Here is a 24,392-nt window from a genome sequence, read left to right on the forward strand (position 1 = left end):
GAAGTCCTAGCCAGAGCAATTCGACAAGAAAAGGAGATCAAGGGGATACAAATTGGAAAGAAGAAGTCAAAATATCACTTTTTGCAGATGATATGATAGTATATATAAGTGACCCTAAAAATTCCACCAGAGAACTCCTAAACCTGATAAACAGCTTCAGTGAAGTGGCTGGATATTAACTCAAACAAGTCAATGGCCTTTCTCTACACAAAGAATAAAAAGGCTGAGAAAGAAATTAGGGATACAACACCCTTCTCAATAGTCACAAATAATATAAAATACCTTGGTGTGACTCTAACTAAGTGAAAGATCTGTATGAAAAAAACTTCAAGTCTCTGAAGAAAGAAATTAAAGAAGATCTCAGAAGATGGAAAGATCTCCCATGCTCATGGATTGGCAGGATCAATATAGTAAAAATGGCTATCTTCCCAAAAGCAATGTATAGATTCAATGCAATCCCTATCAAAATTTCAACTCAATTCTTCAATGAATTAGAGCAATCTGCAAATTCATCTGGAATAACAAAAAACCTAGGTTAGCAAAAACTCTTCTCAAGGATAAAAGAACCTCTGGTGGAATCACCATGCCTGACCTAAATTGTGATAAAAACTGCATGGTACTGGTATAGTGACAGACAAGTAGACCAGTAGAATAGAATTGAAGACCCAAAAATGAGCCCACACACCTATGGTCACTTGATCTTTGACAAATGAGCTAAAACCATCCAGTGGAAAAATGACAGCATTTTCAACAAATGGTGCTGGCACAACTGGTGGTTAACATGCAGAAGAATGCGAATTAATCCATTCCTATCTCCTTGTTCTAAGGTCAAATCTAATAGGATCAAGGAACTCCACATAAAACCAGAGACAGTGAAACTTATAGAGGAGAAAGTGGGGAAAAGCCTTGAAGATATGGGCACAGGGGAAAAATTCCTGAATAGAAGAGCAATGGCAGGGGCTGGTGAGATGGCTCAGTGGGTAAGAGCACCGGACTGCTCTTCCGAAGGTCCAAAGTTCAAATCCCAGCAACCACATGGTGGCTCACAACCATCCTTAATGCAATCTGATGCCCTCTTCTAGAGTATCTGAGGACAGCTACAGTGTACTTACATATAATAAATAAATAAATCTTAAAAAAAAAAAAGAAGAGCAATGGCTTGTGCTGTAAGATCTAGAATTGACCAATGGAACCTCATAAAATTGCAAAGCTTCTGTAAGGCAAAGGTCACCGTCAATAAGACAAAAAGGCCACCAACAGACTGGGAAAGGATCTTTACCTATCCTAAATCAGATAGTGAACTAATATCTAATATATATAAAGAACTGAAGAAGGTGGACTCCAGAAAATCAGATAACCCCATTAAAAATGGGGCTCAGAGCTAAACAAAGAATTCTCACCTGAGGAATACCGAATGGCCGAGAAGCACCTGAAAAAATGTTCAGCATCCTTAATCATCAGGGAAATGCAAATCAAAACAACCCTGAGATTCCATCTCACACCAGTCAGAATGGCTAAGATCAAAAATTCAGGTGACAGCAGATGCTGGTGAGGATGTGGAGAAAGAGGAACGCTCCTCCATTGCTGGTTGGATTGCAAGCTTGTACAACCACTCTGGAAATCAGTCTGGCGGTTCCTCAGAAAAATGGACATAGTACTACCAGAGGATCCCGACATACCTCTCCTGGGCATATATCCAGAAGATGTTCCAACTGGTAAGAAAGACACATGCCCCACCATGTTCATAGCAGCCTTATTTATAATAGCCAGAAGATGGAAAGAACCCAGATGCCCCTCAACAGAGGAATGGATACAGAAAATGTGGTACATTTACACAATGGAGTACTACTCACCTATTAAAAAGAATGAATTTATGAAATTCCTAGACAAATGGATTGTCCTGGAGGGCATCATCCTGAGTGAGGTAACACATTCACAAAAGAACTCACATGATATGTACTCACTGATAAGTGGATATTAGCCCAGAAACTTAGAATACCCAAGATACAAGATACAATGCACATGAAACTCAAGAAGAATGAAGACCAAAGTGTGGACAGTTTGCCCCTTCTTAGAATTGGGAACAAAACACCCATGGAAGGAGTTACAGAGACAAAGTTTGGAGCTGAGACAAAAGGATGGACCATCTAGAGACTACCATATCCGGGGATCCATCCCATAATCAGCCGCCAAACGCAGATACCATTGCATACACTAGCAAGATTTTGCTGAAAGGACCCTGATATAGCTGTCTCTTGTGAGACTATGCCGGGGCCTAGCAAACACAGAATTGGATACTCACAGTCAGCTATTGGATGGATCACAGGGCACCAATGGAGGAGCTAGAGAAAGTATCCAAGGAGCTAAAGGGATCTGCAACCCTATAAGTGGAACTACAATATGAACTAACCAGTACCCCCTGGAGCTCTTGTCTCTAGCTGCATATGTAGCAGAAGATGGCCTAGCAGGCCATCAGTGGAAAGAGAGGCCCATTGGTCGTGCAAACTTTATCTGCCTCAGTACAGGGGAACGCCAGGGCCAAGAAGTGGCAGTGGGTGGGTAGGGGAGTTGGGGGGAGGGTATGGGGGACTTTTGGGATAGCATTGGAAATGTAAATGAGGAAAATACCTAATAAAAAAAATTTTTTTAAAGAAAAAAAAAGAAACTTAACATTTAGATGAAAATGCACATTCTATGAAACTCAGGTTATCATGTTTATTAAAATACTGCATTTATTACGCCTACCTTTTCATTGGCAACATCCGTCAGCTCCACAAAACTCTCCAACTTGACGTCAAAATCACGCAGAAGTTTCCACTGGTCCCCTTCAATCCCAACCCCTGCCTTCTTAATTGATTTGTTTTCTAGTAACATTTTTAATCCCTGGGGGAAAACTAAAACATTTCATTATTATTTCCATAACACTCTTTAATATAATGGATTTACTATTTTAATGCACACGGAATGCGTGTTAAACTGTTTATATTAAGCTTAAATTTAGAATCACATTCACCTTAACTATCTGTTTTCTTAGCTAATGCCGAGTCCAGACTGAAATTTGACTAGATAGAATGAGTTCGAACGCCACCTCTAGTAACAGTAACAGGGTATTATTCCTAGTCATTTACACCTCTAAACTTCAGTTCTCTATTCTCTAACCAAGGGAAAAGGTATAAAAATCAAGTAAAAATATAAATACTTAAACAAATACAAGATCATGAAAGAAGGCCTGCTAATGAAAGAACTTAACTTTGCAGGAAGAAAGTTGATATGGTATTATTGATGGCCATATGACAATGAAGCAGAGATACCAACCTGACATGGAAGAAATGTGAAACAAGTAACATTTGCTCTCAGACACACACAACTGGATCACTGCGACTCTGCTTCTTTTCCCTGGCTTGTATATGGGCGGCCATTCCATGTCAAATCCCACCACATCGCCATCAGACAGACGCATGCTATCAAAGGAAAAATTGTGTGGATTAACTGCGTGAATGTTTCTATGTTTCCTTCTGTCTTAGTCACTGTTGTACTGCTGCAGAGACACCATGACCATGGCAACTCTCATAAAAGAAAGCATGTAATTGGTGGCTGGCTTACAGCTCAGAGGCTTAGTCCATTATCATGGTGTAAAGTACGGCACTGCGGCAGCAGCTGAGAGCTATTCCCTGAGCAGCAGTAGAGAGAAGAAGAGGCCTGTTCTTGTGCAAAAGGTCTGTTCAAAGTCTAGGCTTTTGAAGCCTCAAAGCCCACCCCAAGTGACACACTTCCCCCAACAAGGTCATACGTCCTAATTCTTCTAATCCAGTGGTTGTCAACCTTCCTAATGACTCTAACCATAAAATGATTTCATTGGTACTTCATAACTGTAATTTTGTTACTGCTATGAATCACGATGTAAATACCTGATATGCAGGATATCTGTGAAAGGGTCGCTTAATGTCCAAAGACATCAAGACTCTCAAGTTGAGAACCACTGTTCCAATCCTATCAAAGAGTTCCACTCCTCGGTGATTAGCCATTCTATATATGAGCCTTTGAGGGCCATGCTTATTCAAACCACTCTAAAAGGTGAGACAGCTCAATTGATTAATGTCTTAGTTTGCCATCTATTGCTGTGATCAACACCATGTCCAAAAGCAATTTGGGAAGAAAAGGAAGTCAGGGCAGGAACTCAAGGCAGGTCCCTAGAAGCAGGAGCGGAAGTAGAGGCCATGGAGAAACTCTGCTAACTGGCTTGCTAGGTTTGCTTTCTTATACAAGGTAGGACCAACTCCCAAGGGATGACATTGCCCAAGGTAAGCTGGTCCCTCCCACATCAATCATCAGTCAAGAAAACCCTATTCCCACGCTTGCCTATACACCAATCTGATGGGGCATTCTCTCAGTTGGGTTCCTTAGCCTCAGACGACTCTAGGCTGTGCCAAATGGACAAGAAACACTAACCAACACAGCAAAGAAAGAATGTTCACTACAACCCTGATCCTTTTGCAGACGGGGGAATTGGAAAAACTATGTTTCCATAAAACAAAAAAATAAAGAAATTGTGGCATGCCAAAACATAATATAGCATATAAAATAATGGAACTACATATATCAAAATGAAAAATTCTCAAAACTTGAGTGAAAAAGACAAGCTTCAGGAAAACCATATAGTTTCTAAGTTGGCAAATAACACAATATAAAGAAATGATAAATACTAAATTCATGACATGTTATTTAAAGTAGCACGGGGGTTGGAAGAAAATAAATTAAAAAGGGTATACATGAGCTTTTATTTTCTATTTAATTTTAGACATAAATAATAGAAGAAAACTACTTCTGAAAGTTCTCCTCTGACCAAGTATATATCTACATACATGAGCACACACACATACACACTAAATAATAAAGATTTGATATAATTAAATAAGAAGATATGGTTTTGTTTACTACTGTTTCTATGCCTAGTTCACAAGTTTTGATTAAAAATTTATTACAAACATAAAAGAATATCAACTAATACCTCAGGCTAAGATAAAATTTACAAGTACTTCTTTTTCCACTAAAAAGAAACAATAAATTGTACAAACACGTCTAAATTTACTGTTCTCTGAACAAGAGGACAGTCTCTGTCGTTGTCCCTGGTTCTCCTAGAATGCCTTACAGACAACAGAGAAAGGACAGCCCTGAGGTGGGGACACAGACAGAGGTAAGAGCGTAAGTTCCCAAGTCCCAGCAGACATTCTTGCTGAACTCTAGGAACATGCAGCAGCCTCCCTTAGGATCGCACCTGAGAGAACTAAATTACCTTTGGAGGAAAAGCAATTGCTGGCCTAATGAGGTCTAAAAGCAAGCCTCCGAATACAAAACCCATCTCTGGGTGAGCCCTCTGGCAAAACCTCTTTTCTTAGAAAGCAAACTACAAATATATATATATATATATATTGAGCAAGGTAAAATCACAACAGCAGACCAAAAAAAAAAGAAAAAGAAAAAAAAAACCTCAACAGCCCTGACACATATCAAACATAAACATAATCAGTTGGCGGGGTGATCACTCAATAGAGGCAAAAATAGAGCTAAAATATCACTGAAATTTGCATTATGGTCACAGCAGGGCCTGCTGGCACAAGTCAGTGATCCCAGCACTTGGTGGCATAGGCAATAGGATCAGGAACTAAGATCAGCCTTGGCAACAGAGTACATTCAAGGCCAGCCTAGGCTACATAAGCCCCTGCTCAAAACAAGACAAACGAAAACTATTATAAATTGTAAATATGTTCAGGAATTTAAAGGAAAGCATGCACACAATGAATAGCAAATTGGCAGGGTTTTTTTATGCTCATGGCTCAGTGTCTTGCCCAGCCAATGTCAGAGACACTGCCTCCTGCAGGAGATGGGAACAATGACAGACCCCTCCCCGCATGGCTCAGGGAACTTTGCAAAAGAGGGGGCAGAGAGGTTGTAAGACCCAGTGGGATGGAAGACACCAAGGCAAGAAGCCCTTCAAGACACAGCAGGGCTGATAAAGCACAGAAGAGCTTTCATGTGGGAGCACACACAGGGTCTACCCAGGTCTAACCAGATAAAGTCCCAGCGCCGATCCTATCCCTCACCCAGAAATTATCTCCTATTTATAACCACTCACAAAGGAAAAACTAGTTTCTCCACCAGACTCACTGGGTATACAAACCACACTCACCAGCAGGCCCTAGGCCCAGCAATAAATGGCCAACAGAGAATGAACCTTTATTTTGTTAATCTAGCAAGTCTTTTGCTTATATAATTTTTATATATCTGGTTTCTGATTTTGTGTACTTATGAGATTCCTGTGTGTACAAGTGTGTGGCCTGCATCTGTATGTGTTTCCTGTGCTTCTTCTCTGGCCCTTTCTTTTTCTGTTGAGGTGGAGAGGATTTGGGGTGAGTTGTGGAAAGGGAAACTACAGTCCAAATGTGTTGTATTTTAAAAAAAAATCATTTTCAATAACAAAAAGAGAGAAAAACACAATGAAAATTAAAAATACACAGGGAGGATATACAGTAGATCAGCCACTACAGAAGAAATATAGGTGATTAACTTAAAGACACAGCAGAAGAAACATTCAAACCAAAGCATAAACAAAAAGAGAAAAGAAGTTAAGACATAGTATCCAGCCACCTAGTGTATGTATATCAGAGTCCCAGAAAAGCACAGTACTGAAAAAATAAAAACTGAAGATGATTTTCAAATTGGACAAAAACTATTAAACCCACAAATTTAAAAAAAAAAAAAAAAAAGGTTGATGGTCCCCAAGCAGGATCAGCACAAACTTCAGCACACAAAGGTATGTCGTATCAAACTGTTGAAACCCCATGGGGTAAACATCTTTTTAAATTGCTTTGTTTCTTTCTTTCTTTTTTGGTGGCCCCATGCATGTTGAATTCAGGATCAGCTCTTGGCTTCCACCATGAGCCTCTGAGGTTGAAATGGGATTAGAACTCAGATCTCCAGCCTTGGTGGCAGGCCCTGTTACCCACTGAGCCATGTCACTGACCCTGGTGTAAAAATATTCTTTAAGATTTTTATTTTTCTAACCAGGTGTGTATGGGAAGAGGGGTACATAGTGCACATAAGCACAGGTGCCTGTAGAGGGCAGAAGAGGGACTCAGCACCCTGGAGCTGGAGTCATAGAAAACAGAGGTCTGTGAGCCACCACTATGGGTACTGGGAACCAGACTGGGGTCCTCTGCAATAGCGCTTCCTGCTCTTAACGGGAGGCAGGGAGGGGCATGTTTCCAGCCCCTGATGCGAGGATCTCCAAAGTGGCCATATGAAAAGTAATGCAAAGCAAACCAAGCCCGTCTTGCACTTCAAAATGAACACAGAGATTCATTCAGACCACTTCAACTTACTGTGCTGAGCTGATCTTGGCTGGCAACCTGACTACATTTGGAATCATCTAAAATATAAGCCCTGGGCTCACCTATGAGGGCTTTTCTTGATTAGATTATGGGACAGGAGAAGAGCATCCTAAATCTAGGTTACGCTTTCTGATGGCGGCCCACTTCTGAAGGGGCACGGAAGAGGGAAGCTTTGGCTTTTTGTCAGCCTGTCCTCAGTCTGGCTGGCAAGTTCGTCTGTCTTGCTACTAAGGCACTACTTAGCTGGTGTTAGAACTTCCTTCTTCAGGAAGCCCATGCAGACTGAAGACTGACTTAGACACCCAGGCTCCTGGAATGAACAACTACGAGAAAAAAGGATTCTTGGCTTTGATGAGGGACAGCCATTGTTGGACAAGAGACCTTAGCCTGCAAAGCCATACTAATAAATCCCTGTTTGATATATATACGTTCATTCTGCCAGTTCTATTCCTTTAAAAACAAAAAACAAACAAACAAACCAAAAAAACCCTCTGACTAATAAAACACATGTCATACTGTAGGAAGACAAAGGTAACATGGTGAGGACAATATATAACCGCGTGTAAAAGATTTACTTAATCTGTAAGTCTAATTTTAGTTCAGCAAAATGAAGCCCACACATAACCAGTAAATGCAGTGGAAGTAAAGACACCTAAATGCCACTTCTAGATCACATTTACCAACCACCAGGAGGGCACTGATGAACAACTTTATTCACTTCTGCTTTTCATGAAAATAGTTAAAAACCAAAAGGACACACGCAGTCATTTCAATTATCTGAATTGATTTACTACTTCTCAGTGTAAATTGCATCAAGAGGCTTAGATTGCATTACTCCAGAACCCGAATTACACAAGGTGCTGGGTCATGAATATCCTATTCATAGTCCCTGTTAAAATGGAATCCTTAATGGAACAGGGCGTGGAGGTGAGGCCTAAACACAAGTGTTTGGCTCATCAGGGCTCCACTCCCAGAACAGGTATCCAGAGAACTGGCTTAATCCCAACCCATCTTAGCCTCTACCCTGATACAGACGCAGTACAAAGTTCCCTTACATGTTGCAGCATCTTCTGGTTATATGCCCAGGAGTGGTATAGCTGGGTCCTCAGGTAGTAGGTACTATGTCCAGTTTTCTGAGGAACCGCCAGACTGATTCCCAGAATGGTTGTACAAGCTTGCAATCCCACCAGCAATGGAGGAGTGTTCCTCTTTCTCCACATCCTTGCCAGCATCTGCTGTCACCTGAGTTTTTGATCTTAGCCATTCTGACTGGTGTGAGGTGGAACCTCATGGTTGTTTTGATTTCCATTTTCCTGATGACTAAGGATGTTGAACATTTCTTTAGGTGCTTCTCAGCCATTCAGTATTCCTCAGTTGAAAATTCTTTGTTTAGCTCTGAACCCCATTTTTAATAGGGTTATTTGGTTCTCTGAAGTCTAACTTCTTGAGTTCTTTGAATATATTGGATATTAGCCCTCTATCAGATGTAGGATTGGTAAAGATCTTTTCCCAATCTGTTGGTGGCCTTTTTGTCTTATTGACAGTGTGCTTTGCCTTACAGAAGCTTTGCAATTTTATGAGGTACCATTTGTTGATTCTTTATCTTATATCATAAGCCATTGGTGTTCTGTTCAGGAATTTTTCCTCTGTGCCCATATGTTTGGGGCTCTTCCCCACTTTCTTCTCTATTTTTCAGTGTATCTGGTTTTATGTGGAGGTCCTTGATCCACTTGGACTTGAGCTTTGTACAAGGAGGTAAGAATGGGTCAATTTCAAATACAGAAATGGATGCTCACAGCCATCCATTGGACTGAGCACAGGATCCCCAGTGAAGGAGTTAGAGAAAGTAGCCAAGGAGTAGAAGAGGTTTGCAGCCCCATTGGAGGAACAACAATATGAACTAACCAGTACCCCCAGAGCTCTCAGGGACTAAACCACTAACCAAAGAGCACACTCATGGCTTCAGCTACATATGTAGCTGAGGATGGCCTAGTTGGTCATCAATGGGAGGAGAGGCCCTTGGTCTTTTGAAGGCTCTATGCCCCAGTATAGAGGAATACCAGGGCCAGGAAGAGGAAGCCAGTGGGTTGGTGAGGGGAGGGGGGGGGAGGTTTTTAGAAGGGAAACCAGGAAAGGGAATAACATTTGAAATGTAAATAAAGAAAATAAAAGAAAAAAATTGGGTCGATTTGCATTCTTCTACATGCTGACTACCAGTTAAACTAGCACCATTTGTTAAAAATGCTGTCATTTTTCCACTGGATGGTTTTAGCTCCTTTGTCAAAGATTAAGTGACCATATGAGTGTGGGTTCATTTCTGGGTCTTCAATTCTATTCCATTGATCTTCCTGCCTGTCTCTGTACCATTACCAAGCAGTCTTTATCACTATTGCTCTGTAATACAACTTGAGGTCAGGATGGTGATTCCCCCAGAAGTTCTTCTATTGTTGAGAATAGTTTTTGCTATCCTGTGTTTGTTTTTTTTTGTTTTGTTTTGTTTTGTTTTTGTTATTCCAAATGAATTTGCAAATTGCTCTTTCTGTTCCAATATGTAATAAGAACACATGCTCCACTATGTTCATATATTTATTTATAATAGCCAGGAGCTGGAAGGAAGCCAGATGTCCTTCAAAAGAGGAATAGATACAGAAAATGTGGTACATTTACACAATGGAGTACTTACTACTCAGCTACTAAAAATGATGAATTCATGAAATTCTTAGGCAAATGGACAGAAAATATCATCCTGAGTGAGGTAACCCAATCGCAGAAGAACACAAATGTTATACACTCATTGATAAGTGGATTTAGCCCCAAAACTCCAAATGACCAGGATACAATTCACAGACTACATGAAGCTCAATAAGAAAGAAGACCAAAGTGGGGGTGCTTCGGTCCTTCTTAGAAGGAGAACAAAATAATCACAGGAGCAAATATGGAGATAAAGTGAAGAGCAGAGACTGAAGGAAAGACCACCCAGAAACTGTCTCACCTGGGGATTCATTCCATATACAGTTACCAAACCCAGACACTATTGTGGATGCCAAGAAGTGCATGCTGAAAGGAGCCTGCTCCTGAGAGGCCCTGCCAGAGCCTTACAAATACAGAGGTGGATGTTAACAGCCAACCATTGGACTGAGCGCAGGGTCCTTAATAGAGGAGTTAGAGAAGAGACTGAAAGAGTTGAAAGGGTTTGAAATCCCATAGGAAGAACAACAACAGATCACACACACCAACCCCACCCCCAGAAAACTAGGGACTAAGTCATCAACCAAGGAGTACACATAGTTCCAACTGCATATGTTGCAGAGGATGGCCTTGTCATTCATCAGTGGGAGGAGATGTCCTTGGTCCTATGAAGGCTCAATAGATGCATCAGTGTAGGGGAATCGAGGGCAGGAAGGTGGGAGTGGGTGGGTGGGTGGGTGGGTGGGTGGGTGGGTAGAGGAACACTCTTACAGAAGCAGAGAGAGGATGTGATAGGGGGATTCCAGGAGGGAAGGAAACCAGAAAAGATGATAACATTTGAAATGTAAATAAAGAAGATATCCAATTTAAAAAAAAAAAAAAGGTCCCTTACAAATGCCAATCCCATTCTCTGGGGGCTCTGTAGCCTCCAAAACTGTAAGGAATAAACTTATTTATGAATTTACTTGTCACTATCTTTTAAAATGGTTCAGCAGCTGAATGCACTGGCTGCTCTTCCAGAGAACCTAGGCTTGATTGCCGGCACCCATAAGATCGCTCACAACTCCAGTTCAAGGGGATTCAAAGCCCTCTCCTGGCCTCTGCGGACACCGTAACCATGTGGTATACAAACATACACACAGAGGAGGCATCCTAACACAATTTAAAAAGCTAAAAATAGATTTAAAAAAGTAAAACAGAGGATCATAAACATTACTTAATACGTTGATGTTTTAAGATATGAAAATAGTTCGACATTAAATAACATTTTCCATTTTTTCCTAAATTGGTAAACAGTTGTCTTCAATAGTTTTACCTGTATTTACATCTAAAGCACTAAAAGAAAAAAAAGTATCTAATAAAGTAGAAAAGGTTACTAATTGACAAATAGGAACCTTACTACTTTAATTTAGTGAGTTTATTTTATATTTTAAAAAGTAGAGGGGCTGGTGAGATGGCTCAGTGGGTAAGAGCACCCGACTGCTCTTCTGAAGGTCCAGAGTTCAAATCCCAGCAACCACATGGTGGCTCACAACCATCCGTAACAAGATCTGACTCCCTCTTCTGGTGTGTCTGAAGACAGCTACAGTGTACTTACATATATTAATAAATAAATCTTTAAAAAGAAAAAAAGTAGAATACAACTTAGTGATATGATGTATGTAAATATACTTCTGAGATATACTTCCATTGTAAAACTAGGCACTCATAAATATCACTGTTTCTTACGGGTACAAACTTAATGATAAGAACTTTCAATCCCTTACCTAATGTCTTCAGACAGGAAGGAGCAATCACTAGCTTCATAACTGTAAACAATGGATCCAGGGAATTCTAAGAATGGGAGGTTATCTTCAAGAACACTCTTCTGAACGCAGGCCTTGAGTTGAGCAAAATTCAAAACAGGCACAAATAAATATCACAGTAAGTTGTAGTGTTAACTGAAATAATAAAGTTCACTGAAGAAATTTATAGCACTACATTTTATATTATAGAGTAAGAATTCATAAGGTCAGATTAACAAGGGTAAACATAAAGTTATTTTTCCACACAATTCTATTTTCAAACTTCCAATCTTTCTTTTGTGAAGTCACTTAATTTACTTGTTTTTTCCTCATAATTATATTAGCATGCTAGATGCAATAGTGTAACCTTAAAATGTTGGTGGCTACCAAACGCAGACACTATTGCACATGCCAGCAAGATTTTGCTGAAAAGACCCTGATATAGCTGTCTCGTGTGAGGCTATGCCAGTGCCTGGGAAACACAGAAGTGGATGCTCACAGGCATCTATAGGATGGATCACAGGGTCCCCAATGGAGGAGCTAGAGAAAGTACCCAAGGAGCTGGGGGGATCTGCAACCCTATAGGTGGAACAACAATATGAACTAACCAGTACCCCCCAGAGCTCATGTCTCTAGCTGCATATGTAGCAGAAGATGGCCTACTCGGCCATCATTGGGAAGAGAGGCCCCTTGGTCGTGCAAACTTTATATGCCCCAGTACAGGGGAACGCCAGGGCCAAGAAGTGGGAGTGGGTGGGTAGGGGAGCAGGGCGGGGTGAGGGGGTATAAGGGACTTTCGGGATAGCATTCGAAACATAAATGAAGAAAATATCTAATAAAATATTGAAAAAAATGTTGGTGGCTAATTATCAGATCTTAAGCCTCTAAGGACTCAAACTATTTTAACCAAAAAAAGCCAACATTAATATTGTATAAATTATTACTTGAATTAGAACAAACCAATAACTTCAACTAAGAATGCTAACTATAAAAAGAAAGAATATACACTAGGGAATCTCATTTTATAAAACATGTATAAAATTGAGTCTCATTTACCTTTCAACAACTTAGTTCTGGTTCATTCACACAACATAAAGTTTTACCTCAACAATGACCCAAAGCTCACAAGCAATGAGGTGACTCACTACATAGTCAAACTCAAACAAGATTGCCCATTTAGACAAATAATCAATGAACAATTACCTTTTCTTCTGTAGCACATCTTTGACTCTGCATAGACATCCATTCTGGAAATTTCCGCTGTAGTGAAGTGGTTTCCATTTTATTTTCATTTGTCTTTAAAATGCCCTGTTTGCAAATTCCAATAAACAATATCTATGAATAAATATGACAAATATTTGACAGAAAGCTCAGAGACAGCTCCATAGATAGGACTGAAAATGAAACAAACATATATAATTAGTGTAGGATATAGCATCTAGCCTGAAACATACATACATATTTTGTGTAGGATATGATACCTAGCCTGAAACAAACATACATATTTAGTATGAGTTATAACACCTAGCCTCAAGGACAAGGCTTAAACCACAGAGAAGCAAAAGCAGTATGCCAGGCTTATTAACTATACATTACTTCTTCCTTTTATAACAAATTAAGTTCTATGATTGTGGCTGTTTCAAAATTCTAATATGTGTATAGCTTTGTTCCTTCAAAAGAATAATTTTTATCTCCTTAATGAACAGGATCCCTCAGTATGTGAGGTATTACATTTTCAGCATCTTTGATTTTCTGTATAATTATCATCTCTCATAAGGTATAAGCTGACTCAGAGCAACTACTGGATTTATTCATAAAATAAAATAAAGACCTAGTTTTGAAGATATAATAGTTGTCCAATACTAAGCCCTTTCACTGTGCTCTTGGCTGAGTACGAGACACTTCCCTAAAAAGAAAGGGTTTCTTGGATGATCTTTCTCTTAAGCTGTTACTAGTTTTGAGGGCTCTCTGGAATATAACCCAGACTTCAAGTATGAGACTCCAAATATATTATTTTTTCAATAATGAAATGCATCCATGCTCCTACATGATTTATACTAAAGCCAAGTAGTAAACTCCTCACACCTCCGGAAAGTTCCTGTTACCCAAATGTCTTGTGGGGAGTAAAGTTTTAAATATGTTTTGGAAGAGTCTCCTGATGAAACCTCTGTTACCATGAAGAAATCAGAGCACGCATTTAAGATGGAGGAACAGCCTACTATACTCGGCACTATTAAATAATATAAAGAAACTTTATCTTCCTTTCCTCGGTTCTTTGAGAATTGCATACATAGTGTAACTCTTCCCAGATCCACCCAACTTTAATGTAATAAGACAAACTCATGTGAAAATGCAGGTTTTATAAACCCTAAAGCAATTTAGAACTGTTAATGGTTATGTTGCTTTTTGCCAAGATTTCAAAACCACTAACAGAAGTCAAAAGATGATAGCAAATTACAGATGTACAATCTGTTCTATTCACTTTTTATTATATACAGATGATTAGGTTTCATTGTAGCATTTTTACAAGAAATTTTTGTTTTTGCGGTTTCTCTTCCTATGCCCTATTTCTCCCTAATCACCAAGTCCCCAGTCCTTGAGCCCTGCCATCCCCAGTAGCCTTCTGCTTTCAAGCCTTTGTTGGCTAGATTTTTGCCAATGTGACACAAGTATGTGTTGTCTGAGAAAAGGGAAGCATAATTGAGAAATTGCCTCTGTAAGACAGGCCGACAGAAGACAACCCTATGGGGCATTATCTTACTTAGTTATTAATGTGCACTCAGAATTTTCTGTGGCTGTGCCCTGCTTCTTCTCTCTTGGAATAAGAAAGTAATTTATTTTAATTTTACAGAAACATCCATTTATGAGGCCTTGGATATTTCAAAGAAACTTGGTAATTTTAGAGAAATTTTGGATATTTTAAAGAGACTTAACTTGTAAAGTTTTTGAATTTTTAAAGAATATGAAACTTTTAAAGTTATTTATAGCTTATATTATAATATTAATATGAGACCTTAAAAATGAAAAAGAAGGGAAAGGTTATGTTTTCATAATAAGTACTGGTGTGCCAAGTTGACAAGGGGGTCAACTGTCCTGGCTAGTTTACTGTCCACCTGACACAAGCGGGAGTCATTTGGGAGGAGGGACTCTCAATTTAAAAAAAAAAAAAAAGGCTCTATTTTGCGTGCGCCCGACTCGAACCACACTGCAACAGGATCCTTCTGGGAGAGCTTGATTGCAGAGGCAAAGAGACCCTGAGCCCAGAACTGGTGCTGCTTATATAGGCCTAGGAGAGGCGTGTCTCACACACGGATTGGTTATGCACTATGCCTCATTTGCATGTTCCTCATCTGATTGGCTACTCTCTCTCAGTACCTCACAGAACCTCATTATCATACCTCATTTGCATGTCTCACATCTGATTGGTTATATTCTCAGTACCTCATTAACATGCCGGGGCCAGGCAGTGACTTGGCAAAAAGCTTTACTGCATATGTACACATTGGTTGTTTGTCCAAACTTATGCGTGGTGGCCAGCAGTAGCCAGCGCCACTCTGCAACGGCACATGTGGCTTCCCACAGCTCTATAAGATTGGCCTTAAAGAAAGCAAGTGGGACATTTTCTTAACACATGATTAATGTGGGAGGGCCTGGTCTACAGTAAGTGATGTCACCCCAGGGCAGGTTGTTCTTGGTGTATAAGAAAACAGGCTGAGCAAGCCATGAAGAGAAAGCCAGTAAGCAGTGTTCCTCCTTGGCCTCTCCTTCAGTTCCTGCCTAGAGTTCCTGCTCTGACTTCCCACAGTGATGGAGTATGAACTCAAGAGTCGTAAATTCTAATCTTTTCCTCCCCAAGTTGCTTTTGGAGATTTTATTTTGTGTTTTGTCACAACGATAGGAAGCCTAACTAAGACAATGCCCCATGTGACCTTTTGCTTTCTGCTCCTGCCCCTTCTCAACACCTACTGTTCCCGTTCATGGTCTCCTACCTAGTTCCAGACTCTCTATCCACTCATCCACTTATTCACATACTCACTATTATGAAAAGATTAGCAATAAACATGGCTAAGCAAATACTTCTATTGTATGGTAAAGTCCTTTGGGTATATGATCAGGAGTGATACGGCTCGGTTGTATACAAATTCCATTTCTAATATTTTTTATAACCCACTAAGTCCAGTTACTGTTGCTTCTGTGTATGAGTGTAGGGCTATCCACTGGAACATGGACAAGATGACAATGGCCACACTCCCAAAGAAAAATTACTCTTCCCTCCCCCAGGAGCCACCAATTCCTGTATCTCCCATGAAGGGTGGGTCCCAGATAGCATCTCCCCTTTGCATGCTGGGATTCTGACTGGCTTGATCTTATATAGGTCTCATGCAGGCAAATACAAACTGCTGTGAGTTAATGAAACAGCTATGTCATGAGCAGAAGACAGGATTTTATAACATGCACACACACACACACACACACACACACACACGCAATATATTTATATTGAGTCAGAAAACATGTTTGTTCTGTGCCCAGAGTATATTACTGGTGAAATACCAGAAAACTAGTTTCAGCAAATAACCTTTTACAAAAGCTATGCACGTAGTTCAGCACAATGTTGAAGCAAACGTAAATCTCAGTAACTAATCGGCAGCTGTGTGACACCAGCATCATTTTAATTTGAAATATCTGCTTACGTACAAAATTGGATCTAGATACCCCCCAGGAAGAGAATTTAAAGGTAAATTTATTTACAAAACCAGTATCTTGGGGCTAGAAAGATGGCTCAGAGGCTAAAAGTTTCTACCCAAGTTGAGACTCCAGCTACCAGGGGATCTGACACCCTGACCTCCAAGAGCACTGGCCATCACACACTCATACAATCACGTGTGCACACACACACTCACACACAATTGCATGCATATATAAATAGGTTTTTTTTAAATAACTTAAATCTTCCCTGAAATTATCCTGTCTAACCATCTATTACCACCTACAACTTTTCCGCTCTTATCATTTGTTTTTTTGTTTTTTGTTTGTTTTATTTCTCTGTATAGCTCTGGCTGTCCTGGAACTCACTCTGTAGACCAGGCTGGCCTCGAACTCAGAAATCCGCCTGCCTCTGCCTCCCAAGTGCTAGGATTAAAGGCGTGCGCCACCATTCCCGGAGGCTCTTATCATTTAAAGACTGTCTATGGGGGGTTTTTTTGCTGGTTTTTTTTTTTTTGTCTGTTTTTTATTGTGGGTTGGTCTGGTGCTACTTGTATCCATATGTTAAATTCTGTACTCCATGATCTGGTTGCGCCAAGACAAGCAAATCCCTAGTTACAACCCACCTTTGTTGTGCAAACTTATCCAATTTAAAACTATTAGTTAAGTAAAACTGGCAACAACCAATTACAGGGTGGGGTGGGAATGGGGAAGAAGACATAGAAAAGAGGAGATCTCCATTAGTCCTGATGGACCAGCAGCACTGCCTAGGTGAAATGCCTTCCTGAGACACCAGGCTGCTGGAGCAGGAATCACCCAGGAAGATTCAGACGGCAAGTATTTGGGGAGCACAGTTGGGGAAGTAGCCAGACTAGCATTAGAGAATAGATTTGGGGTCATCCCGCAGTAATTGAGCAGAGCCCAATAAATAAATTATAGTTTGGGTCTCATTCATTTGAGGCTAAGCAGGGATCAGCATAATTTATATTAATTTACAGTTTTTCAGTAGTGCCATTCATCTCATTCACAGGCAGTATTAAAAACAAGTTCTTTGGCGCTGATGAGACAGCCCAGCAGATAAGGGTATTAACTCCACAAGCGTGGTGACCTGAATTGGAGACTCAGAATCCATGGAAAGGTAGAAAAAGAGAAGCAAGAAAGTTGACATGCATGCCATGGCATGTGTCTACCCACACTCACACACAATAGTAAATAAGATTATATGTCTGCATTTTAAAGACATTTCCCTTGTCTAGTGTGCATCTTTGTGACAGCTTCATACAGTGTAGTCCCCCCCCCCCACATCCTCTCTAAGCCCCTCACACTCCTGATGATCCTAGTTTACTGTGCATCTCACATGTCTCAGTCTTCTTTGGACTTGAGGGAAGGTTGTTTGGGGAGTGTTCTTGTTGTTGCTTGTTTTATTGAGACAGAATGTCATGACGTCTACGCTGGCCTCAAACTTGCTATGTAGCCAAGGATGGCTTTGAACTCCTGATTTTCTTGCCCGAATACTGAGATGAGATGACAGGTCTGTGCCCCTGTGCCTGGTGTATGTGGGACTGTGGACGGAACCTGAGACTTCTTGAACACTCGACAAGTACTCACTCTCCTCCCCCCATTATTAAGGTTACTATATATTGGACTTTATGCTTACTTTTGATCATGACTTGAATTTTATTTAACAACCACCACACAAACCATTTTCTAATCAAGTGGTAGCAAACAGCAGGAGGAGCGTCTCGCTCAGCAGTCTAAAAACTTCTTTACAACCAACTGCTATGCAGCAGTTCAGGCCCCTTACATGGATTACCAAGGGCACAAAGCCCTTAAAGCTAAGAGAGTCTCTGTTTCCTTAAAGAGGAGACATGTTAATACCTTCCAATCATATGGACAGCTTTGAATATGACTAAATTTTATATAAAATATTTTCAAAATACTATTAAAAGCTCTCATCTGCTCTGTTAGTACTATTAGTTATTATTTGAGAGTCAGACAGCATTAATTAAACATTGTTTCATGCTACTACTTCTGGGCTATCAGGGCATCTTACCTGTGATCTGTGATTGCTACAGTTTTAACTATAATGTAATTATATTACAAGTCTTCAAAAAGGAAACAGAGGGGATAATTAAAAATGTTCCTTTTAGTGTAAAACCTTCTTTTGGTCTCTCAAGACTTCAATAGTGAAATAACAAATTGTGTGTGTGTGTGCATGTGTGAGAGAGAGAGTATGTGTGTATGTGTGTGCGTTTGTGATATGTTTATGTTTGAATGCCAGCAAGCTCCCACCATGACACATGCGTGGGGGATTACAGAGCAACTTTGTGAAGTCAGTTCTCTCCTGCTTTCTTTTTAAGAGACACAGTGGTAAGTGGTTTTATTTTGCATACCATTGTTTATAACCAGAGAACCAAGGAGCCTATAATTTAAAAAGTTGCTTTCTTTCAATTGATAAAGAAAACAGTAATATGGTTTGAACTAGAAACTATAATAAAAACTATAGAAACACAATAGAAACTATAATAAAACTTTTTCTGATATGACAATGCATCCTCAGAAATTAGGGCAGAGTCAAAATTATATTTACAATAGCAAAAAGCTGTACAATAAAATCAACAATATTATTGGGAATAAATATAACAGGAAAGTAATATAACACTCATTTTATGAATACATTTTCTGGTAAACTCTGTGGAGAGCCGTGCCGCGAGCAATCGCCATTATAAGATGGCACTGGCTTCCGCTGTGCCTAACTAATAAACAAGCCTTGTGCGCAAGTGCAAGAGTGAACTCACGCCTAGTCACTGCCCATCTCGGGGCATAGTAATGAGGTGATGGGTGAGCAACAAATCAGGAGGTGACATGCCACATCAGGTGCTGAAACGCCACGCTGAGGGCTATATAAGCAGCACCATTTTCCGGGGTCTGGGTCTTCCCTCCTTAAGAAGCAATAAAGCTTGCTGCAGAAGAATCCGGTTGTCAGTGTGTGTTCTTGCCGGCGAGAACGATAGCTCGGGACAAAACTCTTTAAAGATGTAATTAAATCTGAACAACAAGAAGTTTACAAAATATTTGGTAAGCCCAATGCACTGTCAGTTGCTCTGAAATGGGGGGACCCTCTAGAAAGTACTAGAGACCTCGGAGGTGAGAGACTCTCAGGACTCAAAGCAAGGGGCCTTAGATGAAATGCTCAAAAGTGGGGAGAGGGAACTTGTAGAGTCCACCTCCAATAGAAAGACAGGGCACCAAGTGGAGGGATGGGGTTGCCATCCCACAGTCAAAAACTCTGACTCAGAATTGTTCTTGTCTAAAGGAACTGCAGGGAAAAATATGGAGAAGAGCCTGGGGAAAAGGAATGACAGGCCCAACTTGGGATCCAGCTCATGAGAGGCACCAAGGCTTGACAGTGTTACTGATGCTCTGGTGTGCTTCTCTCCTACATCACACAGAGGCTGAACCCTGAGCCAGGCTGTCAGGCTTGCAAAGCAAGCACCTTTACCCACTACATAGTAACTGCAATTTTAATCTTAAACTAAACAGAAAGTATCACAAGTTCCTGAATTCCACTGCACTTACAGTTTATATGGCATCACAATGCAGAATTCAAATTAAATGCAAGTGTGAATATTCAGGAGTCGCTGTATATAGACAGCCTAGCACATGCGTGTTTTTAGACAGATATTTGTGTAAAGCCTTAATTCTTCCTATCATTTCCAGTTTCAGATGTCCATATACTGGGAGCTGGGAGCCACCATGAGGTTGCAAGAAACAGAACCCATTCTTCTGTAAGAATGCTTAATAGTCTCAAGCATGAGCAATGTCTCCAGGCCTCTAGTACTGGTATTTTTAACAGCATACTCAGGGGGGTTGTTGTTGTTGTTGTTTGGTTTTAATTTCCAAGATATATTTAATAATTAAATTTCTGGTAAAAACCCTGGTTTTTTTTTAATGTGTTCTGTTTCATGTTTGTTTGTTTGTTTGTTTGTTTGTTTGTTTGTTTGTTTGTTTGTTTTGAGACAAAGTTTCCTTTGAGATTGGCCTTGAACCACAATCCTGGGTGATAGGATTATACATATGCACCACCATGACCAGAATTTTTGATAAATTAGTTACAAAATTTGCCTCATGATAGCTAATTTAGTAAGTAAAATTTCTGCTTGGAAATGGTAGAACTAGCCAAATAAATATTAATAAATTACCTGTCAAAAACTATAAATTATGTGTTGAAAAATACACCTTAAGTGATTTTATTTGACAGCAATTAGACCGTTAGGAGAGGTGGTCTGGTATCCTTTTGTCAAAAGAGAGCATACCAATGAGATTTCGAGTTTAATTCAAAACAAAAGAAAAAAGAACAAAAACTGACCAGCTCTAAATGTGACTCCCATGTCACAAGGCTTGGGAATCATTGCAGAAGAGGGGCAGGAAGACTGTTGGCAGGATTATTGTCCATCTCAGAGGCTATGTCTGCATGCAAAAAAAATCAAGCCAGCCAAATCTCAGCATGCACTGAGGGGAAGCTCATGAAGCCTACAGTATTGGCAACAGATAGCCAGCCGCTGGGGAAGCAAGGGTCTGTCTTCTTCAGGATGTGGTTCCTGACGGCTAGGTAGGTATCTCAGGTGACCTGTACTCATGCAGCGAGAAGCAGCGTAAGGACGTTCAGGGCATTTGAAGGAAGGAAGGAAAGAAAGAAAGAGAGAGAGAGAGAGAGAGAGAGGGAGAGAGAGAGAGAGAGAGAGAGAGAGAGAGAGAGAGAGAGAGAGAGAGAGAGAGAGAGAAACAAACAAACAAACAAAGAAGGAAACAAAGGAAGAAAGAGGATAGGGAAGGCAAGGATTTAAAGGGAAAGTTTGATCAAAACATTATATGAGTGTAGAAATTCTCAATATAAAATGTGAAATATAAAAGTTAAGACCACACTTCCTATTAAGAAGAGGTAGCTTTTTAATCGCCCTATGACAAAGAGACTCAGCTCAGGGGCATGTTTTCCCCACTTAAAATTAAGTCCTCTTTTAGAGAACAAACACTTAATGCCAGGCTCAGGAGAAAGTTGGGTCTCAATGGATGAGCTGAGAGGTTTCTTTGTTCCCAAAACCTTTAGCTAAGGTAAGGAAATGAATACCTTCTGTTACCATGGTAATTGCCTCACCTAATTGCTTGAGGGCTAAACTAAATAAGGCATCCCAATCTTTTCTAAAAGCATTAAAAAAGCGAGAAACTTAATTAAGTTAAATGGCCAATATAATCATTTTGAGTATAAGATAAAGTTGTTGCTAGACAATATTAATAACTAATATGTAATCATTCAGCAATTAACTAATTGGCAGTTATACTGCTTAATGTGGAAATTGTTTCAATAATTATCTAAAATGGTTCAATTTTATTTTGGTCAAATATGTAAATACTCATTTTTTAGTAAAAATGTAAAAAATGTATGATTATTCTGAAATCTGATAACAAAATGTTAGAAAAAGCTAGTTGTATATTTATGCTATAATTTTAATTTCTACGGATCTTTATGAAAATTTTACTATAGCTACTAAGTTCACAGTGATTTTCAACAAGAAGACTTTATAACCATCACTCTGTACAAAAAAAGAGTAGCTGACGTCGCCGAAGACCGCTTGAGGACTGAGGATTATAACGTACAGAAGCAAGATGTTAGAGCAGAAAAGAGTCTGGCTCTGATACCGGTTTGTGTCAAGAAAATGTATCCAAAACTGAAAAGACAGAGCAAGACAGGTCTTCCAATGTCATATAAGAACAATTTCATATGAGGATTATTTCATTACAGGATACACTTTGGCCATTTCCTCTCAATTTAATAACTCAGAGTCTACGGTGGTTTTCTGTAGGCTTGTTTTGGAGGCAGCGCCTTACTGTGTAAACCCAGACTGGCTTCACACTAGTGACCATCTTGCCATCTGCAGTTTCCCAAGTTCTACATTTAAAGGGATGTGCTACCGTGCCCGCCCATCTTGAACTGGAATGCTGATGAGTAGTGATGCTCTTTTACTGTTCTTCTACCTCACATCCTGGAGTGTGTTGAGTCCTCTTAGAAGCACTGGGATTCTATGAGTCCAGGATTCCAGGTAAGCTCTGTGGTAAGTTCCAGGCAGAGCGGATGGTACCTTTATGTACTACTGAGAGTAAGAAGAGTCGGGGTAACAAGACAGTTTCAGGCAACGAAAGAGGAACACTGGCTCAAGAGAGGTGTTGGGAAAAGGCATAGAGAAAGGTCTTGAGGGGAAAAGAAGAAAACAATCCATCGCTCCAACCTCAGCTTCCTGGGAGGCAAGGTGGCTAGGAAACCAAAGATAGAACCACAAACTAAGGCAGGCTACCCCAGAGACAAAAAAGACTTACACTCCTTGCTTGCCACAGGAGAAAACCCACATACTCCCAAGCCTTAAGCCCAACAAGGGGATTTGGTATGGCACAGACCAGTGTACAGTAGGCTAACACTGAAGAGAAATTCATTACATTGCTCCCCATACCTCAGGTTTCTGCAGGGGAGGCAGTAGCATCCTACTATTTGAGAGTAAGCTAATCTTGGGCCCTACGAACATGGAGTAATCACTAGTCAAAGAGCCTGAGGGCACCATACCACACCGTCTGGGTAGGAGATGAACAAGAGAAGCAGCTAAGGAAAGGAAGGACTCAGACATAGACTGAACCCACTAAGTTTAAACAGCAGGGAGTTAAGAGCTAGAGTGGCTAGAGGCCCTACCCTCTGCGGCCCAGAGCAAACCACATGTCATGGAGGCTGAGAAGTCAAAGGCCCATGTTGTGATCATGAAAAGAGAAAGAGCTATTAAGATATGTTCTAAGGTGGTGTGGGGGAAGAGGGTTCCTCGGCAGGCTCATGCCAAGGCATCCCTTCCCCCTGAGGAGCCATTCTATAGTATAGAATAGAGTTTATTTAGGGCCTGGGGAGGGGAGTTCAGAGAGTAGTAGAGGCAGAGAGAAGGGGAGAGTAGAGAATTGAAGGCCGGCCATGACCACATAGAGAGAGAGAGGGAGGAAGGGAATGGGGAGAGAGGGGGAACAGGGGCAAGAGTATGAGAGTAAGAGAGGCTAGAAAGGCAAGAGAGGGAAAGCAGCCCCTTTTATAGTGGGACAGGCCTACCTGGCTGTTGCCCGGTAACTGTGGAGAGGAGCATACCTGGATGCTGCCAGGTAACTGTGGGAGTGGAGTCCAGACAGAAAACCAACAGCCCAGGCCATAACTATGCATTATTGCTTGACCTCCAAAGCTGCCTCCCTTCCACATGGGGTTTATGGCACGGTGGGTGTAAGCATTCTGGCCCAGGTCCTATGAATTTCCCCAGCTCCTGCCTCCCACAGGGTGCCTCACTGCTGGGGATGAGCTGAAGGTGCTGAGACCTGTAGACAGGGTGCCTCGTCTCCTGTATTCTCTCTCTCCACTGCAAAGTTCAGGGCTCCACTTGCTTGTCTCACTCCTCAACCCATCCAGATCCTAGGCCCCAGAGCTCTCTAGGACCTCAAGAAGCTCTTGGCACACAAATAAAGTGAGCTTTAAAGTGAAAGCAGTCTTGGAGTTGACAAGTTACTCCTGACTGGCCTAGCCCTTATCAAGCAATAAGCACCAGTCTCCACAGTGAGAGTCAAAAAGGATTACAGTAGACCCCACTGAGGATCCACAACCCACTCTAGACTTGGTGGACTCCAAATGAAGCTTCTCCACTTTACTTGCCTCTTTGTTTATTTAAAAATAGGTTTAGTAATTGCCTTTACTTTTTAAAAAAACTCTTTCATAATTTATTTTTATTAATCTTTAAGTTTTAATATTTTCTTT

The 24,392-nt window shown here is 40.6% G+C and overlaps 1 protein-coding gene across 5 annotated transcripts in view; it reads right to left on the reverse strand.

The window, feature by feature from the left end:
- The window catches only part of Wrn (Werner syndrome RecQ like helicase), a 151,172-nt gene that overhangs the window by 105,860 nt on the left and 20,920 nt on the right, over positions 1–24,392 (reverse strand). For 3 of the 5 annotated variants that reach the window (XM_006509093.4, NM_001122822.1, NM_011721.4), the window contains exons 2-5: positions 13,064–13,168; positions 11,843–11,955; positions 3,316–3,461; positions 2,746–2,894 (exon numbers count right to left, since the gene is read on the reverse strand). In XM_006509093.4, coding sequence (XP_006509156.1) covers positions 2,746–2,894; positions 3,316–3,461; positions 11,843–11,955; positions 13,064–13,141 — 486 coding nt within the window. In that variant the 5' untranslated portion in view covers positions 13,142–13,168. Of the gene's footprint in view, positions 1–2,745; positions 2,895–3,315; positions 3,462–11,842; positions 11,956–13,063; positions 13,169–20,936; positions 21,294–24,392 lie in introns of those variants that run through there. The other 2 variants (XM_006509091.4, XM_017312662.2) reach the window with 2 other exon arrangements.

The sequence above is a fragment of the Mus musculus genome, chromosome 8, assembly GCF_000001635.26.
Source record: "Mus musculus strain C57BL/6J chromosome 8, GRCm38.p6 C57BL/6J".
Lineage (NCBI taxonomy): Eukaryota > Metazoa > Chordata > Mammalia > Rodentia > Muridae > Mus > Mus musculus.